We start from the raw sequence: 21,559 nt of genomic DNA, 5'->3' as shown, positions 1-21,559 counted from the left end.
CCGCCCGCCGCGGAGCGGCTGGGCCCGTGAGCCATGGCCACTGAGCCTGCGCGTCCGGAGCCTGTGCTCCGCGGTGGGACAGGCTATAGCAGTGAGAGGCCCGAGTACCGCAAAAAAAAAAAAAAAAAAAAAAAAAAAAATCATGCACGAAGCTAAAAGGCCCCCAAAAGCCACTTCCGGAGAGTATTTCCCGGCTCCTGGGACAATCAGCACCATAGGAACTGCCACTGAGGAAGAGTAGGGGGCCCAGGCAGGAGAGGGAGCAGTCACTAGTGGACCCACTGGGTCTTATCTGACTTCTTTTTCACCACCAGCAGCTGCAGCTGCATTCAGCACAGACCAGCCCAAGCAAGACCATCAACAGATGAAGCAGTCATGGAGTAAATCTAGAAGGTACTGGGTGGCCTTTCATTTTGTTCAGTGTTTCCTTTGCTGTGCAGAAAATTTTAGTTTGACGCAGTCCCACTGACTTATTTGTGCTTTTGTTGCCTGTGCTTTTAGTGTCGAAAACACCAAAACATCATTGCCGAGACCAATGTCGTGGGGCTTTTGCTCTGTTTTCTTCTAGGATTTTTACAGTTTCAGGTCTTACATTTAAGTTGTTAATCCAATTTGAGTTTTTTGTTTGTTTATGGTATAAGATAAGGGTCCAATTTCATTACTTTGCATATAATTATCTAGTTTTCCCAACATCATTTATTGAAGAGACTATCCTTTCCCCATTGTGTATTTTTGAATCCTTTGTCAAAAATTAATTGACCGTTTGTTTCTGGATGTTTTATTCTGTTCCATTGATCTATGTGTCTGTTTTTATTCCAGAGCCATACTGTTTTTTTGTTTTGTTTTGTTTTGTTTTGTTTTGCGGTACGAGGGCCTCTCACTGCTGTGGCCTCTTCCGTTGTGGAGCACAGGCTCCGGATGCGCAGGCTCAGAAGCCATGGCTCACGGGCCCAGCCGCTACGCAGCATGTGGGATCTTCCCGGACTGGGGCATGAACCCGTGTCCCCTGCATCGGCAGGCAGACTCTCAACCACTGCGCCACCAGGGAAGCCCAGAACCATACTGTTTTGACTACTATAGCTTTGTAATATAGTTTGAAATCAGGAATTGTGATGGGGAATTTCCTGGCTGTCCAGTGGTTAGGACTCTGTGCTTCCACTGCAGGGGGCACAGGTTTGATCCCTGGTCAGGAACTAATATCCCACAAGCTGTGCAGCCCAAAAAAAAAAAAAAAGGAATTGCTATGCCTTCACATTTGTTCTTCTTTCTCAAGATCACTTTGACAATTCAGAGTCTTTTGTGGATCCATACAAATTTTAGGATTTTTTTCTATTTCTGTGGAAAATGCCATTGGAATTTTGATAGGGGTTGCATTGACTCTGTAGATCACTTTGGGTAGTATGAACATTTTAACAATATTAATTCTTCCCATGCATAAACACAGGATATCTTTCCATGTACTTTGCAACCTTTTCCATTTTTTTTTATCAGTGTCGTATAATTTTCAGTGCGTAGATCTTTTACCTCCTTAGTTAAATTTATCCTTAAGTAGTTTATTCTCTTTGATGCTATTGTAAATGGGATTGATTTCTTTTTCAGATAGTTTGTTGTTAGTACGTAGGAATACAACTGATTTTTTATGTTGATTTTCTATCCTGCAACTTTAATGAATTCATTAATTAGTTCTAACAGTTTTTTTTGTGAGTCCTTAGGATTTTGCATATATAAGATCACATGCTCTGCAAACAGAGGTATTTTTACTTCTTCCTTTCCCATTTGAATGCCCATTATTTCCTTTTCTTGTCTAATTGCTCTGGCTAGGACTTCTGGCATTATGCTGAATAAAAGCGACAAGAGTGAGCATTCTTGTCTTGTTACTGATCTTAGAGAGAAAACTTTCACCTTCTCACTGTTGATTATGGTGTTAGCTGTGAGTTTGTCATATACTATGGCCTTTATCATGTTGAGGTCCATTCCTTCTATACCGAGTTTGTTGAGAGTGTTTATCATGAAAGGAAGTTGAATTTTGTCAAATGCTTTTTCTGCATGTATTGAGATAATTATAGGATTTTTTATTCTTCATTCTGTTAATGTGGTGTATCATGCTTATTGATTTGTATATGTTGAACCATCTTGCATCCCAGAGAGCAGTGGTTTCTTTTAAATATGGCCTGTGATTAGATGTAGGTCTAGAATTAGAATCCAGTTTTTCCACATGTAAAGGAAGCTCTCTGAGAAAGAAACTTCCAAGTACAGGGATGGACTTTTTCATTGTAGTCTTAAGTCTTAATAATCACCATTCACAATTTAATTTAACCTGGTCTTAGAATGAGACTAGATCAGAACACTAACTTACCCTGATTCCTATTTTAATGTCCATTTGATTTATACCTCTGGGTCTCAGGCTCCTGAGATTTAAATGCAGCTTGGCGTTGAAAGCCCTTCCACCTTCCCAAGACAACTCTTCTCAGTTTCCACCATATTTATATATTTAACTGCTTTGACTGTTTAGTTACTTAATGCAACAACCACGGTTTACTTTTCTCACTGCTTCATCAGCCAAGAAGCTCCCTGATTACTCCAAACTCCCCTGTATATTCCACTTTGCTGTAGAAATAGTTAGCGTACAGTCTCAAGACCTCTATGCCCAAAGCATAAAACTGCTTTCCTCTTCAGCACTAGAGAGGAGCAATTCCCTGTTCTTTTTAGTAAAATTTCTCTTTTTTTGCTCAATAATTGATATTCATTTTTAAAAAGAATACGGAAGATACAGAAAGACTAAAGGAAGGAAAAAAATCACCCATAATCCCACCATTGGAAGAAAACCACTATTAATATCGGGGCTATTTCTTTATATTCTTTCTCTCTTTCTTTTTTTTTTTTTTTTTTTCTGGGTACATGAATTTTTTAATTGCAATATAATTCACATGTCATAAAATTCATCCTTTTATTAAAGTATGTGATTCAGTGGTTTTAGTACATTCACAGAGCTGTGCAACCATCACCATCGTCTAATTTCAGAACATTTTCATCAGCCCCAAAAGAAACTCCATACCTATCAGCAGTCACTCCCTTCTCCCCTCCTCCAGCCCCTGGCAACCACTAATCTACTTTCTGTCTGTATGGATGGGGCAGATGAACTTGTACATAATTATATAGGGAGTCCTTACACTCTTTCTTAATAAAGAAACCCTCATCTTACCAAAAGCTGCCAGTTCGTAGGTACACTTGAAAGTTTAAATACACTATACTTAAGATTGCCTCTACCACTATTCAACTCACACAACTTATTTCTTGTACATCAAATCTCTTCCGGAAGTCAGCATTTCCAACAATTTTATACAGAAAAAATGAGTTTAAAAAATGTTTTATCACGAGTTTAGATCACCTTTGCATGTGCTTCACGTGCTTCTAGCTAATGTATTCTACATACCAGCTCATCTCCAGCCCCAGTGGAACAGCCGTGATCTCCTCAGACCCCAGTGCACACAGCTCAGCCTCATAACTGTCACTTTAAGTGACTGTCATCAAAAAATTGTGTCAAATGCATTTTGGGGAAAACTATCAAAATATACTATGCCTATGTTATATTAGTCTCTTTTTAGATGAAATTGACTCTTTTGTCTTCTTTCTAAATTCACACAACACTTAATAATTAAGAAGTGTTTATTAAGTACATGCCATGGTCTTGCTGTACAAGGTGAGTGGAGATTCAAAAACAGTGCACTTATAACTATTAGAAACGTGGACACCAAGTTGGTCCAAACTGAAAACACAATAGGCTTTCAGGAAAAGGGTGATGCACGTGGGCAGAAGAATTAGATTTGTATTGAGCTGTGACGCCTAAGAGAAGAACCAGCAAGAAAATATCAGTGGATGGGAATTCCCTGGCAGTGCAGTGGTTCACTGTCCAGGACTGGCCCAGGTTCAATCCCTGGTCAGGGAACTAAGATCCCACAAGCTGCATGGTGTGGCCAAAAAAAAGAAAGAAAGAAAGCAAAATGCCAGGGGAGAGTCGAGCCAACATTTATTAGGCACCAACTGCATGCAAGGGTGGTGGTAGAGATGAGAGTGATGAGGAAAACAACAGTGAGTGGGACTTCTCAGTGTCTTGGGCAAACAGGAGAAGCTTCCCTGAGGAGGTGCCCCTGAGCTCCTTGAAGGAAAGAGAGGAGGAAGGGGATTCCAAGCATGGAGACCAGCAAGGGCAGAGGCATGGACGCCTGCAGCAACGTGACTATTCACAGAACTGCCAGGTCCAACAGGTTGGGGTCAGAGCCTGGTGGATGAAGCCGCTGAGTCAGGGACCAAACCCTACGTCCCGGGTGCTGGGCTGATGAATGTGTACTTCTTCACTTTACCCGCATTCAACCAGATGCTAGAAGAATATCTGACTCATGGACAGAAGTTTCCAGAACTGCAATGAGATACAGGACCTCTGTCCTGCCTTGAAAGAACTCCTAGGCTCGTTGAGCAGACAAGAAGTGGTCCTCCTCTTGTTACCTTTCCAGAGTCAAGGCTCTCATTGCACACTTGCCTGGTCCAATGGCAGGGGGAACTCTTAAAGGAAAGACTAAGGAGTTTAAACGTTCAGGACAGCACCCTCCACAAGATCTCCTCGGGGGCCACATGGCTGTTAGGGTCTCTCCACCTCCAGCTCTCCCAGAGCGCCCCTCTGTCTCCCACATGCACCCTGTCGAGAAAATGAAGCTGGAGGGAGGCCCTGCCGCATTCAAGCTGATGTCTGTTGCTCAGAGGCGACCTGGAGTCTTGCCTGGAAGAGGAGGGTTGAGAGCCCAAGGATGGTGACCTTGAGCTGATCAAGGGATAGACCCAGGAACACCAGAGCCACGGCCACGGCCATGGCTACTCCCTCCTGCTGCCTCCTTCTCTTCGGCGTTATCCTCAACAGACACCGAGCTCACCCAGAACCTTCACGTCTCCCCAACCTTGGGCATCTGATCCAGACCTCCTGTTTTCTGACCTTGTACCAGGGCCTCACGCCATGCCTGGCACACATGAACAAATCAATAAATATTTTTGCAAGAACCAATAGAAGTCGGCCCTCACTTCCTGTTCACCATCTCTGCTTCATGCATCTCTCTTATCCCTGTGTCTTTGACCCAGGTGATTAGCATGGCCCCAGAACAGATTACAAATGCACAACTGCCTTGCTGAATGGTATGGTGTTATTGGCCGTGACTCTGATCTACGCTGATTAGAAACACCCAGTTACAGCCAACTTCTCAGTCAGGACACATGCCTCTTTCCGTGACCAGAGCAACATTAATGTATACAATTCACTCATCCATTCATCAGACGTTTATCGAGGTCGTACTGTATATCAGGCACTGAGCTGGAAGTCAAGACTACGGAAATTAAAAAGACCCAATAAAGACAGAAACAGAAGCGCAGGGAAGTGTGCAATAGGAACAATGATGCTGCGAGACCACCTGGAGGCCTCAGGTTGGACACACTTTGAGAGTCGCAGTCAGAGCACAACTGTCGATGAGAAATTAATATTAATAAGCATATTAATGAGAAATTTTAAATATACCTAAAGCACTGAAGACTTATTTTCCTGTGCGTTTAGGTTATATAAATGATAGTCACCGAGCACCCGCTACGTGTCAGGCGCTGCGCTAAGTGCATCTCGTCTCTGAGCAGAAGCTGAGGTGGATGAATGGAGTTGGGGGGGAGAGGGGGTGCCACTTGCTCCTGGGTTTGCATGTGGCTGGTTTCAAGGCAAGATAAGCCACACTGAGAAAAGTTCAAAAGATAATTAAACCAGTTAGAAAGCAAAACAGCACTGGGACTGAAGCTGGGTTTCAGAGCCAATTTCCAAGAGGTAATTTCATCATCCTAGAACATCAGACGTGAGTTCCATTTTCAGCTATGCAAATTCCAAAAGAATAATACCTCACGTTTGCATAATGCTTGATGCTTTTCAAAGTGCTTTCCCAGTTATTAATCTAGAGGAGGCTTTATTACTACCAGAGACATAAATTGAAATTCTGTTCAAACTGAAGTTCTCCATTATTTTTTTCAACTTTCCCCTCAAAAACCAGAGCCGCCTAAATTCAGGTGCTTTCGATGGAGTGGGTAACTTTAATAAGTTTTGCCGACAGGGTGAATATGTACAAATAGAACATATTGTGGGGCCTTCCATCCAGCCTTCGATCAAGCCAGACTTCAGAAAACCTCCTGTTGAATTAACTAAATCACGGGAGGTTACTCCCAGTTTAAATTTGAGATTCCCCCAGGGTCTCAGACTTTGTGGCACTGCACACACTGCGTTCGTTGGAATCCATTCCCTTCCATCAAATATTAGAAAATGAGGAAATTAGTTCCACCACTTTGCCCTTAAACCTACAGAAATCCCTGTCAATGACATTCTACGAAGTGGCCCACGTTGCCAGACAGCTCCTATATCTTTTTTTTTGTTTTTAATGTCATCAGACCCAGGAGGCTGCATCTGCTGTAAATGCAACTTGGGGAGAGGATCTTAGAAAAACGAGGTGAGAAGATAGGATGGGGGTGCAAGGAGCTACTTCTCCCCAAACCTTTCCAATTTGTTGCTTTTTCCATCTCTTTCAAACTTAATTACGTGTAGTGTTCTCAGCCACTGAATCACCAGTCTTTCCTGACACCTCCATCTCGTGCATTTGAGCAAAAGATTAACCTGGCTGTTTGCTTTCAATTCTGAAGCTGTGTTAATACTCAACTCCCTCTAGATTAGAGGGGAAGAAAAACACACTCCCACATACCCCACCCCGGCTCCAGCAGGGCTCCACGGCTGCTATTCCTGACAATGTCACAATCATTGGAACATGCTGGCTGTACTTACCACTTCAGGAGAACCAAGAGGACCACTGACAGGGCTACCATCACCATGGGGCCACTGGCTTCCAGTCTGAGGAACCCCAAGACTTCCATTGTTCCTCAGAGACCCTAGAGGGGTGGTCTTCCAGAAGAAAGGGTGGGGCTGGTCCCCCTGCAGTTACAGGAACCACGATCCGCAGATGAAAGACTTAGGCAACCAAGAAAACATCACATCAAGTGGGTCCCTGAAATGTGCTCTTTCTCGGAAGTGTCTTCTTATAAAGAGGAAGGAAGAGGAGGGGAAAACAAAGCGTTTCAGTGTAAGACAGTGAATCAGCAACTTTATTTTCTTGATGACTGTACAGTCAATAAACATTTAGATTAACTTCCCCGGGAAGCAGCAGCAGAACTGGCTCCCTATTTGCTGGGAAAGAAAATGGTTGCAACCATAGATTTCTGCTGTGACAAGTAGTCCTTAAAGAAAGACCCCTCGGGCTTCCCTGGTGGCACAGTGGTTGAGAGTCCGCCTGCCAATTCAGGGGACGTGGGTTCGTGCCCCGGTCCGGGAAGATCCCACGTGCCGCGCAGCGGCTGGGCCCGTGAGCCGTGGCCGCTGAGCCTGCGCGTCCGGAGCCTGTGCTCCGCAACGGGAGAGGCCACGACAGTGAGAGGCCCGCGAACCGCAAAAAAATAAAAAAGAGAGACTCCTCTTTTAAAAAATTAATTTGTAATTAAATGATGATATGGGTGAGGAGACTGAATGTCCCAGAAAAATTTGAGGCCAGACATCAGCCTGATGAAGAATGCTGGCTGCACTGAGGATATCCATCTCATTAAGTTCATTCATTCCTGGGGTCCACTGACACCTGTGGATTCAGTGGGGTCCCTGGTGACTGCCTGTTGGGACAGACTGAAGATCTTGCCTCGGGTCAGCCCCCTCATCATGAGTTGGAGGATTTCTTAAATGTCTCATAGCATATCCATTGGCTCATGTATGGGTCCTTTGCTCTAGCTGTGAGCTTATCTGACTAAGGTAGACAGAATTATTTTTTGCTTATTACTCAGCGTATGATACCTTTAGTAACTGGAAGGGTGTTTCCGAGAGGAAATCATTCACTCACCATGACACTCATTTGTTTATTCACCACGTATGGGGGCCAGGCTCTGTGCTGGGTCTACAGAGTTTGGAAAATAGAAGTACTAGACTCTGGAGAATTTTCTCTGGGGAGAGACAGACAGTAAACAGGTAGACAAAGAAATAAGTAATAGCAAGTTGAGAACGGTGCTGTGAAGGTTGTGAACATGGGGCTGTGACTGGGAATGACTGGGGTAACCCATTAAGAGAGTGTGGGAGGAAATCTGTCCGAGGAGGAAAGCTTGAAGCTGAGAGTCTCAGGTGAGGAGGAGACCTTCCGGTAAAGAGCCGTGGACAAAGCCTTCGGGCCAAAAAGTGTGACAAGATAAAGGCTCTAGGGCTTCCCTGGTGGTGCAGTGGTTGAGAGTCCGCCTGCCGATGCAGGGGACACGGGTTTGTGCCCCGGTCCGGGAGGATCCCACATGCCGCGGAGCGGCTGGGCCCGTGAGCCATGGCCGCTGAGCCTGCGCATCCGGAGCCTGTGCTCCGCAGTGGGAGAGGCCACAACGGTGAGAGGCCCGCGCACGGCAAAAAAAATAATTAATTAATTAATTAAAGAAAAAAAGATAAAGGCTCTAAGGTGGGGAAGAAGTCCCCGCGTTGTGGGAACCTGAGAGAGTCCAGTGGGCCAGCTGGGGGAGCAGCTGGGGGAGGTGGAGACATCGACAGAGAGCAGACAGCTCAGAGCCACAGTGAGAAGCCTGGGCTTCATCTGATGTGCAACTTAGCAGTTTAGTGTGGTCGTATTTCTTCTTCTTCTTTTTTTTATAAATTTATTTATTCATTTATTTGTGGCTGTGTTGGGTCTTCGTTGCTGCACGCGGGCTTTCTCTAGCTGCGGCGAGCGGGGGCAACTCTTCGTTGCAGTGCATGGGCTTCTCATTGCAGTGCCTTCTCTTGTTGCGGAGCACGGGCTCCAGGCACGCGGGCTTCAGTAGTTGTGGCTCGCGGGCTCTAGAGCGCAGGCTCAGTAGTTGTGGCGCACGGGCTTAGTTGCTCCGCGGCATGTGGGATCTTCCCGGACCGGGGCACGAACCCATGTCCCCTGCATTGGCAGGCGGATTCTTAACCACTGCGCCACCAGGGAAGTTCAGTGTGGTCATATTTCTGTTTGTTAGAGTTGTTCTGGCTCCACGTGAAGAATTCATGGAAGGAAAAGTAGGAAGGCACTTGGAAGACTATTTCGTTCATCCCGAGATGAGGCTGCTCACACTAGAATAGGGATGGGAGGCGGAAAGAAGTAGAGGAATTAGAAATCTATTCTGGGATTGACCCTGCAGAATTTCCTGGTGGACTGGCTGCAGAAGGGAGGGGAAGGAGGTGGCACATCTGACCCCCCAGGTTCCTGACTTGAGGGAGCATCATTCACTGAGATGAGGAAGGCTGGGGAAAGATGTGGTATTGTTGGGAAGATCAAAAGCTGGGTTTTGCAGAAACAGACTCACAGACATAGAGAACAGACTTGTGGTTGCCAGGGGGGAGGGGGAGAGGGAGAGGGATGGACTGGGAGTTTGAAGTCGGTAGATGCGAACTATTACATTTAGAATGGATAAACAACAAGGTCCTAATATATAGCACAGGGAACTATATTCAATATCCTGTGATAAATCATAATGGAAAAGAATACAAAAAAAGTGTGTATGTGTATAAATGAGTCACTTTGTTGTACGGCAGAGATTGGTACAACATTGTAGATCAACTACACTTCAATTTAAAAAAAAGAAAAAATCAAAAGAAGAAAAAAAAGTTTGGAAGAGTGAAAAATGTTCAACAGTAGGGACAAAGTGATATTAATTATGATGTATCTACTTCAAGGGCTATGATACCAAAGGCCAATGGCAACATAAACAACTCAAATTATAATCACAAATAAAAAAATAGAAAAAAATGCTATGTGCATAAAAGTTGAATTTTGGTCCTGTTAAGTTTGAGATGCCTGGGATACATCGGAGTGGAGCTGTCAAGTCACAGAGGAATCTCAGCTGGAAATGTAAGTAATAATAATGAATAATGACAATACCACTTATGAAGTACTTACTATGTACGAGTTACTATTCTAAGAACATCCAGATATGTTAGCTCATTTAATCCTCATAAACCACTCTATGAAGTAACGCTTATTATTAACCCTATTTTAGAGAAGTAGAAACTGAGGCATGGGATGTATGACTCTAAAGCCCATACTCTTAATCAAAAGGTTATATTCAAACTTAGAAGGCACCAATACGCAAATGGTAGTTAAATCCAGAGGCATAGATGAGCCACAAATAAGGGCGTGAACCACACAAGTACCAAGTACCTTCCAAGCACCTTCCCCTTTCTCTAACCATTTGCCCTGACTCCCTATTTTGTACCTCTACTTAGATGTTCCCCAACAGCTGCATCACATCTGGACCAGTGCCCCATGCTCCAGCTCAGCCCTTTAGGACTTCCTGTCCTCTCTCCATATTCCATGTCTCTTTTGTCCCGTATGATCAGTACCATACTGAGATGTTAACGGATCTGTGTGTCCTCCTCACAAAACCAAGCTGTGCTTCCACAAGGGCCATCAGAAATATGGTGCTTTCAGCCACAGGCACCACTGTGTGGGATGTGGGAGGATCAAGAACTGGCGTGGTTCATCATGGCCACGGATTCAGAGAGTTGGAAGAACCTCAGATATTACTTAGACCAATGTCTGTAACAGAAAGATGCTCAGGAAAAGAAATTAAGGTTCCAAGGTGAAATGAAAGTGAGAAATGCTGGTGTGAGCATTGATACGTAAGTTTATTTACTCAAGACCTCTCGGAAACTTGAACCTGCCGATGTGCATGGGAACTCTCCGAGAGCGGGGTGCAGAGAACAGCATTCCCCAAGTGCGTTTGACCACAGGATCCCTCTTAAGGGACATTTATGAACAGCCCAGATGTTGTGCTTTTAGGAAAGTGCTTGGAAAGTCTGTTGACCAAGCCCGTGGTGACCTCTTATTTACAGAGGGGGAAGCGAAAACCCAGAAAGGGAAAGTGATGGTACAAAGTCCCACAGCTGCCTGGTGATAGAGCCCAGGACCCTCATCTTCCTTTTCAGGATCTGCATCTAGAATGTACTCCTCCCATCCCTCCGTGGACCTGTGGGCCTAGCACAGGCCCTGCCTGCTTCACGGAGACGGTTTTGATGCTGGCCACCAGCTCAGAGATGTCCTCAGGGGTGACCACCTCCCCTAGTGACATCAATTTCACACATTCACTCCTCCGACTAATATTGTTGGAACCCTTTTTGTGTGATTTGTGATTTGTGGAAGCTGTAAATGCCGTGGAAAGATAATCACCCCCATTCTACACTCGCCTCAGAGCAGAGATAATACTCAGTGAATTGTGGACAGTAAGTGAACTGGGATGGAGTGGAAGGGTCAAATATGAGAGGTTTTAAGGCTTTGCATCAGGAGAATAACGTGATTAAGGATGTATTACAATTTCAGTATCTGTGACACAATGCAGGGACACGCTGGTTGGGATTTTTCCAGGATGGGAGCAGACTGTTGCCATGATATTTACCATAATTAAATATTAGGCCTTTATTCTCTGGATTTCTAAAATAAATTTATTTTAATTTTTGGCTGCATTGAGTCTTCGTTGCAGTGTGTGGGCTTCTCATTGCAGTGGCTTCTCTTGCTGTGGAGCACAGGCTGTAGACGCGTGGGCTTCAGTAGTTGTGGCACACAGGCTCAGTAGTTGTGGCTCGTGGGCTCTAAAGCGCAGGCTCAGTAGTTGTGGCGCATGGGCTTAGTTGCTCCACGGCATGTGGGATCTTCCCAGACTAGGGCTCGAACCCGTGTCCCCTGCATTGGCAGGCGGATTCTCAACCACTGGTCCACCAGGGAAGAAAATATCTCTGGATATTTTCTTTTCAATATATATCTATTAAAAAAAACAACTGTACAGAACTGTATAGAAAATAGCCTATAATCCCAACTCCCAGAGACAAACTCTTAGCATGCAGTTAGCATATGCCCTCCCCTATCTTTTTCTATGCATATGCAAGCACAGGTGTATTTTTAGTTTTTATGAAAACAAGATCATCATATCCATGCCATCTACAACTGGCCTTTTCATTCTCCGTATGGAGAATATCTTTCCATGTTCATACCCAGAGATATACATCATTTGCTTCTCGGGATTCCCCTGGTTGGATGTGTTGTAATTCATGTAGCCCATCCTCTGTTGAATGGCATTCAAGCTGTTTGCAAGTTTTCCCAACTACAAATGAGGCTTCGGCGGACATCCTTATGCATATCACTGTGGCCTTGCTTGAGTATAGCCCAAGCAACATTCTCAAAAGTGGAATTTCAAAAATGCAAGTAGGTGCTACCCTCTGCAGAGACAGCTTCCCTCCCCCGAGCTGTGTACTGAGGTTTTCCCTGCTCCATGGGACACTCCACAGAGCTTACCCTTCTGTCTCAACCCACTCCAAGTCTAGCTCTTTTTTCTACTTCCAGGCAGACGCCTCCCCCAGAGTTGAGTCAACTGTTTTGACTTAAGTCTCGTGTTTCTTTTTAAAGCTTTCACTCCATAAATTCTGTGGTATTTCCTCCATGTTCCCTGTGTTTAAAAACTGCCTCTGCGGAAGCTTCCCACCTGGCCTGCACGAAGCCCCACGTCTCTGACGAGGTTTGAGGCCTCAGAGCGTGTTCCCTCTGCCCTGAAGAACCCCGAGGGAAAGGACAACAGTGTTTCCTCAGCACTGTAGACGGTCAAGGAACATTGACCTATAACCTTGTTTCAGCCTCATAGCAACCCTGGGCAGTAGGTGAGCAGGACTTTTCATTCCTGGGTTCCAAGTGGGAAAAAAGAGTTCAGAGATGTTACAAGACTGTCGGAAATCATACATTTCATAAATCCTAGAGGCCAACGAACTCAAACCCTAATCTTCTGGCTTTAAACCCAATGGTTTATCTGCTAAAGCTAAAGCCACATCTTGGTTTAAATATTCATAGTTCACCCAGCAGCCCACAGTTGTGATATAGCTTGTTTCTGCTCCTGGGATGCAGAGCTGCTGCAGTTAAGGAAGACAAAGTGATGGTGCAGGCCTGCCGGCTGCTTTATCTCCATGGAGAAGCTACTGGGGCCCCTTTGGAAGGTGGGAAACCTCAGCTAGCCCCAGTGCAGCCCAGTCTCCTCAATGTCATCCAGTATCTTAGGGACTCCCTGTCCAGTTTCTGAGAACAGGGGTCGGATTCAGAGGCTCCTCCACTCTTCATTCCATCAGTTAACACACACGCATTGGACAGTCAGTAGGCACTTGGCACCAGGAGTGGAATCCCAACGTGTAAGGCCTCACGTTCCAGGTGTTGCTTCCAAGGAACTCAGCTTCCAGGATAGGGAAGCAGACTGGTAAACACCTACGTGCTGTCAGTGTTACAGGGACTGTGACATAAATAGACAGGGCACAGAGGGGGCAAAAATAGGAGGAAGGAGACTTTTAAAGGCTTTGAACAGATGACATCTGAGCTTAGACTGGACCGATGACCATGCAGATGACAGTAGGACAGATGTGCTTGGGAGAGGGCGCACGTCTAGGGCTTGCCTGAGGGCATCGGATGCTGGGGGTGAGTGGAGGGGACAGATACTCAGAGGCCACGTCGGGCAAGGCAGTGTGGGCCACACACTTTATCCTAGGAAGCCAGGGTACGGCCAAAAATTGAGTGCAACGTGATTGGATTTTTAGGAATACTCCTTAGAAGGCAGATTGGATGGGTTACAGCTGAGATGGGAGACCAGCGAAGAGGCCCTGGTCTAGGTAAGAGAGGACGGTCTGAATGAAATAGTAGTTGTGGAAATGGGGAAGAGAGGACTGGGAGGGCAGAATCAAGAGTATTTGGTTATTGGGTGTGGTGGTAAAGGATTGCTGAAGATAACTCCCCAATTTCTGGCTCCTTTGATGGAGCCCATGTGGTGCCGTACAACACAATAAGGACTTGGGGGAAGGAATGAGTGGAGGGAAGTGATTGTGACTTCAGTGGTGAGCAAGCTGAGCACGAGGACCCTGGTGGCCACACAGGTAAGGACGCGCCAGAGGACTCCAGACCCTGGAGCGGTCAGGAGAGAAACCTGAACCAGAGAAGGAGTTTTATTTTCGTAGTGGGTCACAGAAAGAACAGTAACGAGAGCAGCCTTGCAGGGGAGGGGCCAAGAGGGGCCTGAAAAGAGGTGGAGGAAGGATGATCTGGGAGACAGCAGCAGAACCAGCAGAGGGACCCTATTTTAGTGCTTAAAGATACAGCCTTTTGTTTTCAAAAGTCCTGGATTCAAATCCAGCCACTTCAGCTCTCTAGCTCGGATGCTCTTGGGAGGGTACTTAACCTTTTGGAGCCTGTTTCTCATTTGTAAAGTGGGGATAACTGTACATACTTCCCAGGGCTGTTGTGAGGAAAACAAGGTACCGTGGAGCATGCTTAGTGGAGCCCTGACACATGGGAAGCACTCGTATAGATGGTCTGCGATCGTTTCCACCAAAGCCACGGGGGGACGGTTGAAAGAAATAGGAAATGGCCACAGGCGTGAATGTCACAGAAAAACCAGGTGAGGTGCTTACCGAAATACCTTCGGATTCAGCAATTTTGATCATTACCACCACTCCCAGGATGGCTTTGGTGGAGTGGTGGGTGTAGAGAGACAGAACTAGAGGAAAGGAAATTTGAAAAGGACTGATTCACACTTCTCTGTCCATCTCTGTGGCCCCATACCTGAGACGTGGGGGAAGACACAGGTTTGGACCAGCTAGCGTAGAATTTCCAGGTGCCATTCTTTGTGTGACCCACGTGAAGCCAGAACATCTCCTGCATTAGGGCACGGCCGCCATCTGTGTGTGTCTCCCTCCTGAGATAAGGACAGAACTATCTCTTCTCTTCAAGGTTGCTATGGAGACATGGATGGGTTTGTAAACAGTTTAGAGGTCTACATCAAATTTTGATTTTGTATTGGTTATGAGAGCAGGGACCATATTTTCTATATCGTTATACAGCCACGCTACCTGTCACATTGCAATCTCATACACTGACTTGGCTTTAAATTAACACCCATAGGCTGATCCCTCTCCAATCTATCCTCTCCAGCCCAGTTCTCATTCCTGAGTTTCAGACTAATATATCCAGCCGCCCACTGGACCTCTTCTCACAGATATCCTACAGATGCTGCAGACTCGCAGTGTCTAAAACTAGCCTCATGAGCGCAGCCTCCTTCCTCCATTAACCTCGTCCTTGTCCCGTGTTCCTCATCTTAGTGAATCGTACCTCCTTCCCCCCAGCGCCCAAGTCAGGAATTTGGGCTCATCCTCGCCTCTTCCTTCTCTCCCAGCCCCTCCCCACCTCCACATTCATTAATCACCAAACCCTATTGGTCCTGCCTACTGAGTCTCTCCCATTTCTCACCACTACTCCCTTTATCCGTTCATTCTTTCATTCATTCCACTTCATTTCGCTCGCTCAATAAATATACCGGCATCTACTCGGTTTTAGCTACTGTTCTAGGCAGAGGGGCAGCAAACAAGCTAGGTTTCTGATCTCAGAGAGCTTGTATCTGGAGAGAGATCCACCCAAATCGCAGCACTATGATCTCTCACTAGATTGCAACTGTCTCTTAGCAGCCTCCCTGCCTCTCGTTCATTCATCAACATTTATTTGCTGAGTTTGTGCTCGGTGCCTGGCACTGTGCTGGGGGTGCCTGGAAAATGCAGAGGAGACCAGTGTGCCTGGGAGGCACTGGGCAAGGGAAATGTGAGACTGCATGGTGGAGGAGGAGAGGTGGGGGTCAGAGCACCTAAGACCTGGTGGGCTATGTGCAAAATGTACTACTTCCTCCCCAAAGGAAGTAGGGGGAGCCATCGAAGGAAGGGCTTTAAGCTGGAGAGTGACGTAATGCTACTTACGCCAACTGTATCTCAACTGGTCTCATTATTAAAATGAGTATGGAGCTCATCAGATAATAGTCTAACCTCCACATGTCAACATCGCCCAGGTCCCCAGTCACACAGTGGGGATGTTGAGGCAGTGCCACCATCCGGACCTTGGCCGTGGGCGTCATTGAAAGGCAGGATCCGGACTTGTCTTGATATTGCTAATCAGACATGGCCCATCCCATTTCCTTCACATCTCAGCCTGTCAATATATGTCACCCATGATCTCGGCTTGTCCGATATTCCGCACTTTCTAAATTGTCATCGAGTCTCTCGAGGCACTGCTCGTGGCAGGGTGTGGCTACATGTGGACAATCAGGCATCCTTCTGCTTGTGAAGCGGAGAGTCAGCAGATGGCTTCACTGCCTTGAGGCAAGTCTTGGAGCTGCCTTAAGGCAAGCTAGTGTCTGGAACAGCCATTTTTCACCTCTTAGCCACAGCGGGTGGGGCAGGCATGGTGGAGACAGACGACATGCCCAGAAAGAAGAATCCAGCATCCGCAGGGTTTTGACAGCAGACTGCAATCAGTTCAGGGATCAGGGAGAAAGTGGGTCTAGCCTCCACAGTGATGGAGTGCTGACATCTGACCAAGTTTTCCCAACTCCTTCCAGGAGGCTGAGCCTACCTCCTGAGCCCCAGCTGCTAGCTGGGGTCCTGCTCTAAACTCACTGCCAGAGCCTGCCTGCAGTTCCATGAGACCATTGGTGCCATCCACCCACGTGTGATGCTCATCTAGACCCAACTAGACAAGACTAGTCCACCCAACTAGACCCTCTTAGACTGTAGGGCTGCTTGAATCAAACCTCAAGTCTCCACACGCCAGTGGACAATGTGAATCAAAAACATTTGCTCTTTCTGAAGAAGTCAACCTTGTACCTTGAACATTTTGTCAAGCCTCTGCTTCTACTGGTCCCAGCTCCCTCCCTTTCTGCACTGGTCTGTGTACTGAAGTCCCAGCTTGCCTTGTACATGTGCCCACCTGAGTTATGACAAGCCCTTTGTCATCTTATATCCTCAACCTCCTATAACAGGCCAGACTCCTTCCTGTGCATTTTCAGGACCCAGGCTAGATGTCACCTCCTCAAGGAAGTCCTCCAGGACCACCCATGATGATGAGTTCCCTGTCCTGCTATAGCACCCCAAGCTTTCTCCACTGAGGTTGCCTGACTAATTGCATGTCTACCCTCTAGCTGTCAATGTTTTGAGAACAGAGACCTTTTCTGATTCAACAATGTATTTTCAGAGGCCAGGAGAAAGCCCGTCTGTCACTCAATATGTATTCACGGAATGTTTGTTGAATGAATAAATGCACTTCTGCCTGTGTTTCAGGTAGTAACCACCAGATGGCAATAGTGTCCTTTGGGTCATGAAGGTACGTGGTCATGCTCTTTCTGCAAGAACACCTGAAAAGCAACTGAGATTTGTTCCCATAATCCAAGCACTTGGTTAATTTTCTATAAAATGTATCAGTTTATTGGAAAAACCCCACAAAATCATTTCTAAAGCTAGACTTTATAATAAAGATATAAAAAAGGAAAGGGGGCTTCCCTGGTGGCGCAGTGGTTGAGAGTCCGCCTGCCGATGCAGGGGACACGGGTTCGTGCCCCGGTCCAGGAAGATCCCACATGCCGCGGAGTGGCTGGGCCCGTGAGCCACGGCTGCTGAGCCTGCGCGTCCGGAGCCTGTGAGTCCTTGAGTCCTTCGTACCATTCTCCACTTGATCTAAGCGTGGGACTATTTATCAGAGACCCAAGAGTATCCATTTGGACTCCTAAGCATTTGAAGTTTCTGCAGCCAGCCGGACACCCTTGTGGCTGCCTGTACCTGTTCCGGGTTCACTGGCTCTAATTTGACTTGCTTATCTTATCAGGGTTTTACCAGTAGACCAGTTTGGCTGGAGCAGAGGGTTCACGAAGAAGGCTAGGAGATAAGGTTGGAGCAGTAGGGAGGGGCCGGCGGGAGGAGGCCCTGGGTACTGGGATGAGTGTGAACTTTACCCTGCACGCAACAGAGTAACTGGCAGAGATTCTTGTGGCGTGCACACGTGTGCGTGCACGTGCGGGCGTGCGTGCACACGTGTGTGTGTGTGAGTGAAAGGGCGGTGGAATGGGGAGGGAGGGAGGGACATGTACCAGATGGTGTTGAGAAGGATGGACGGGGGGCCTAGGGGGATCCTGAAGCAAGGGAGACCACTGGGAGGTTGCTGTGGTGACCTGGTGAGTAGAGCTGAGGCAGGAGACAAGTGGAGAACAGGGCTGGTGGACACCTGGGTGGGCTCAGGAGATGCTCCATAGGTAGAACACCTGGAGGATTCGACGACGGATTGGGAATGAGAGCGAGAGAAGAGAGCCTGGGCAAGAGCCCCACCTTTGATTAAAGCCTGACTTGGTGCAAATTAGAAAAAGGCATGGCTTCCCCAGGACACTTTACTTCCGCCTGCTGGACAGTTGTCTTGTCTAGCAAGCTCCCGGGTGACCAGCACCCCTGGACTCAGTTATTCCGTGCCCGCCCCGCTCCACAGCAGCCCTGCGAGGCACACTCCAAGGTTCCCAGCCTGGATGAAGGAGACATGGGTGGTGTTTCTGAAAGAAATGGGGAAGATGGAGGGAGGGCCGTTTTTAAGGGAAGGAGCATCTCGAGTTTCCTATGTCTCTAGTGCAGCGGTTCTCAAACGTGAGTGGACGTCAGACACACGTGGGAGGGCTTTTAAAACACAGACGACTGGGCCTCCCCTCCCCCCATCACTTTCTGATTCTGTAGGGCTGGGCTGGGGTCTGAGGATTTGCATTTCTATCAGATTCCCAGGTGACTCTGCTGCTGCTGGTCTGGGACGGGCTCTTTGAGAATAGAGCTTTTGGCCCCTAGCTCTGCGTTCAAAGCACCACGGGAGATTTTCTTTCATGCCCTACCCAAACCACCAGAATCCCATCCCGCTGAAAGAACTCTCCCAGAGGGTTTTCCGTCCACCTACACAGTAGATTCAGACAGCACCTCTGGGGACACCGCAGGTCTGAAGTGCTGCTGTATTTGAGCGGCAGCGTATTAACAATTCTTTGGTTTTCGTTTATGAATTTCCCCCATTTTGTCTCTAATGCCCTCCTTTTTCCCTCAGGAAAGGCCTCAGCTTTCCCTCTTTCCCTGACAGGTGTACTAAACTGGCCAGAATTGCACAATCCTCCCTAAGGATCAACGTGAACTATTTCAAACTAGGTTCTTTCACAATGAACACTTGTCACTTTGCTTTTCCTAGCTCTTATTCCAGAAATTTCTATTCTGCATTTCCTGTGGGTGGGTCATGCCTGCTCACCTGCTTAGCAGGTGCTACCCCTCCCCCTCCTCCCTGCTACTACGTGACCTCCTCCTGCCACAGCCCTGGTTTCACCCCACTCTTTGGACGACATCTGTCTTCTCTCCCAATAGGACTATTTGCGGCTCTGCGGGAGCTAAGAGAAGATCTGTGTCCTTTCTCTCAATATGGTAGTGGGAAGATGGAGGAACAGAAGGTGTGTGTGGGATAGAAGTAAATATGGGTCTGAAATTCCACATAATTACATAATAGAGAGGTATTGCCAAGGTAAATTAATAAGAAAACAGTTGGATGCTGTTTACCAACAAAACCAATTTGGGGTGTGTTAGTCTCTGCTTTTGCTTTGTCGAATGAGCCAGGAATTAGCAGAATGCACATCAGAAGAGGCACCCTCTTTGTGGAAGTGACCGGATTATCCTGCCTGCTTGGTCAGGCTACCTAGAAGCTAGGAGAATTGCCTGGGCGCTGCATGGGAACCTCTCTGCCCACGGGCTTCTTTGCTGAACATCTTCCCATCTGTCTGTCTCTTTTTCATGCATGCCCTGTCCTCCCATCTGTCCTGCTCCCTCTGCTACTTTCACAGCCACGGAAGGGCAAGGCCAGGTTCTCATCTCAAACCCACAATCCTAACGTCTGCCTGAAACCCACAGCCCATTACATGAAACACCTGGATGGCAACACTGAGATTCAAGTCACACTAATTGTCAGTATCATGAAGACACCTCTCCTTCTCCCAACAAGTTATGTGAATTGGCCAAGCCAGTTTGAATTTGAGACAGGACTTGGGCTCCAAGCTGAGGTTAGGAGAGCCAAGCATGGCATCGTCCATTAGGAAACACTCTGGAACACCCATGAGGTGAGAGGCTCAGGGACAGGGGCTGGGAGAGGAGGGTGGATGAGGAAAGTGCCTGGGGAGCTCGCCGCTCGGTGACCCAGGATGTCAGACCCCAGTCAAGACCGTGTCTGTGTGAGGACTCCAGATCAGATCTCTTTGGGGCATGAATCACCATCTTTGGAAAAGTCTGGAAAATCACAATCTTTGGAAAACCAAACGGAGACTCCAGGCACCTAGTCTAACCTTCCCCCTTCATAGCATCCCTGGAAGCTCTTGGTCTCTGCTTGAATTCCCCCAATTCTGGGGAGCTCAGTTCCGGCAAAGCCACCCTTCTCTTGTTACACAGCTTCAGAACCTGCATCTAATTTCCCCACCTGTACTAGGACTCCCACATCTGTTCTTTTATCGGTTAGTGACAACCATCCTGGGGTTTAGGCAGGGCCAGAGAGTGCCCGCTTGACCAAGCAGTTACTTTCCAGCTTGGTCAGGTTCAGTGAACTCCGGCAAAAACAAGACTAGAAATCGGACCACGCGCCCCCTGGCCCGATAGTGCTTTCATCACATGGCTCCACCATCATGTCGAGAGCAGTTGGAGTCCAGCTTCCTGAATCTTACGTGAACCCACCCTCCAACCTTCCCAGCAAACCGGAGGGAGAACGTGAGAGCTGGAACCCTGTGCTTCAGGCTTTCCTCCTCACGGAGAACAGACTGATTGCCCAGGCCATGGCCTGAGTGGATGGAGAAGTGAGCTGAGGGAAGGAAGGAAGCCTGCTCTTCACAATGCTACAGAGAGAGACGGACTCAGAGACTACTTTCCTCTTAGATGATTTGTCTGTAGTGAAGGGATGACACATTGTGACGTTGCAGTGTTCCATCCAGGACAGGCAGGGACGGGTGGTGGTGCGGGGGGAGGGAGGCATTCAAGCCACACGAACAATCCAGTAGAAACACTATCCACAGGGGGCTGGACAGAGAGATGGAAGCTGGACCACACCAACAGACCGGGGGCGAAGACTTTGTTCCTGGAGAAGAGAGAGAGCATAGGACCTGGAGGCTCCCATTTTGCCCTCACCTCCTGCATCCCAGCTACCTTCGAGACTGGGTCCCAAATGTTATAACTCCCATTTACACCTGCTTTTGGCAGAAAAAGATATACATCCTATGTCTGTCATCATTGAACCTAGTATTTGCTAACATTTACCACAGTTATAAGAAAGATCTGGAAAATCCACAGAGCTTGAGTTCTAGGGTTCCTGAAACCGGTAAGATGGCTTCAATTACATAATTAGAGAAAAGCAATTATGATGGGATTTGGGCACCCAATCCAGGGTCGGGGGACATAATTCATAAATCTGTAATGGGTGTTATTCGAAAGAAGAACGATGTGAAATAGCTAAACATTTGGACAAACCTAAGGAACCCCGACTTATCCCTCCATCTTGAAAACTTTTCCAGAAGCTCTAAGCAGTCCAGTGGGCAGTAAATTTTCCTCAGCCCCTTCAGCAGAAGCATTTTTTCTTGGCGGCCAGCC

General features: G+C 47.1%; 1 protein-coding gene across 3 annotated transcripts in view; it reads right to left on the bottom strand.

Annotated features, from left to right (window-relative positions):
* Nucleotides 1-7,076, bottom strand: part of TBXAS1 (thromboxane A synthase 1) — a 149,934-nt gene extending 142,858 nt beyond the window's left edge. For 2 of the 3 annotated variants that reach the window (XM_065884397.1, XM_065884399.1), the window contains exon 1: nucleotides 6,848-6,936. In XM_065884397.1, the coding sequence (XP_065740469.1) occupies nucleotides 6,848-6,936 (89 nt within the window). Of the gene's footprint in view, nucleotides 1-6,847 lie in introns of all 3 variants that reach the window. The other variant, XM_065884398.1, reaches the window with a different exon arrangement.
* Between the last annotated feature and the right edge of the window lie 14,483 nt (nucleotides 7,077-21,559).

This window comes from Phocoena phocoena, chromosome 9, assembly GCF_963924675.1.
Source record: "Phocoena phocoena chromosome 9, mPhoPho1.1, whole genome shotgun sequence".
Classification (NCBI taxonomy): domain Eukaryota; kingdom Metazoa; phylum Chordata; class Mammalia; order Artiodactyla; family Phocoenidae; genus Phocoena; species Phocoena phocoena.
This window is presented reverse-complemented; position numbering and strand designations above follow the sequence as displayed.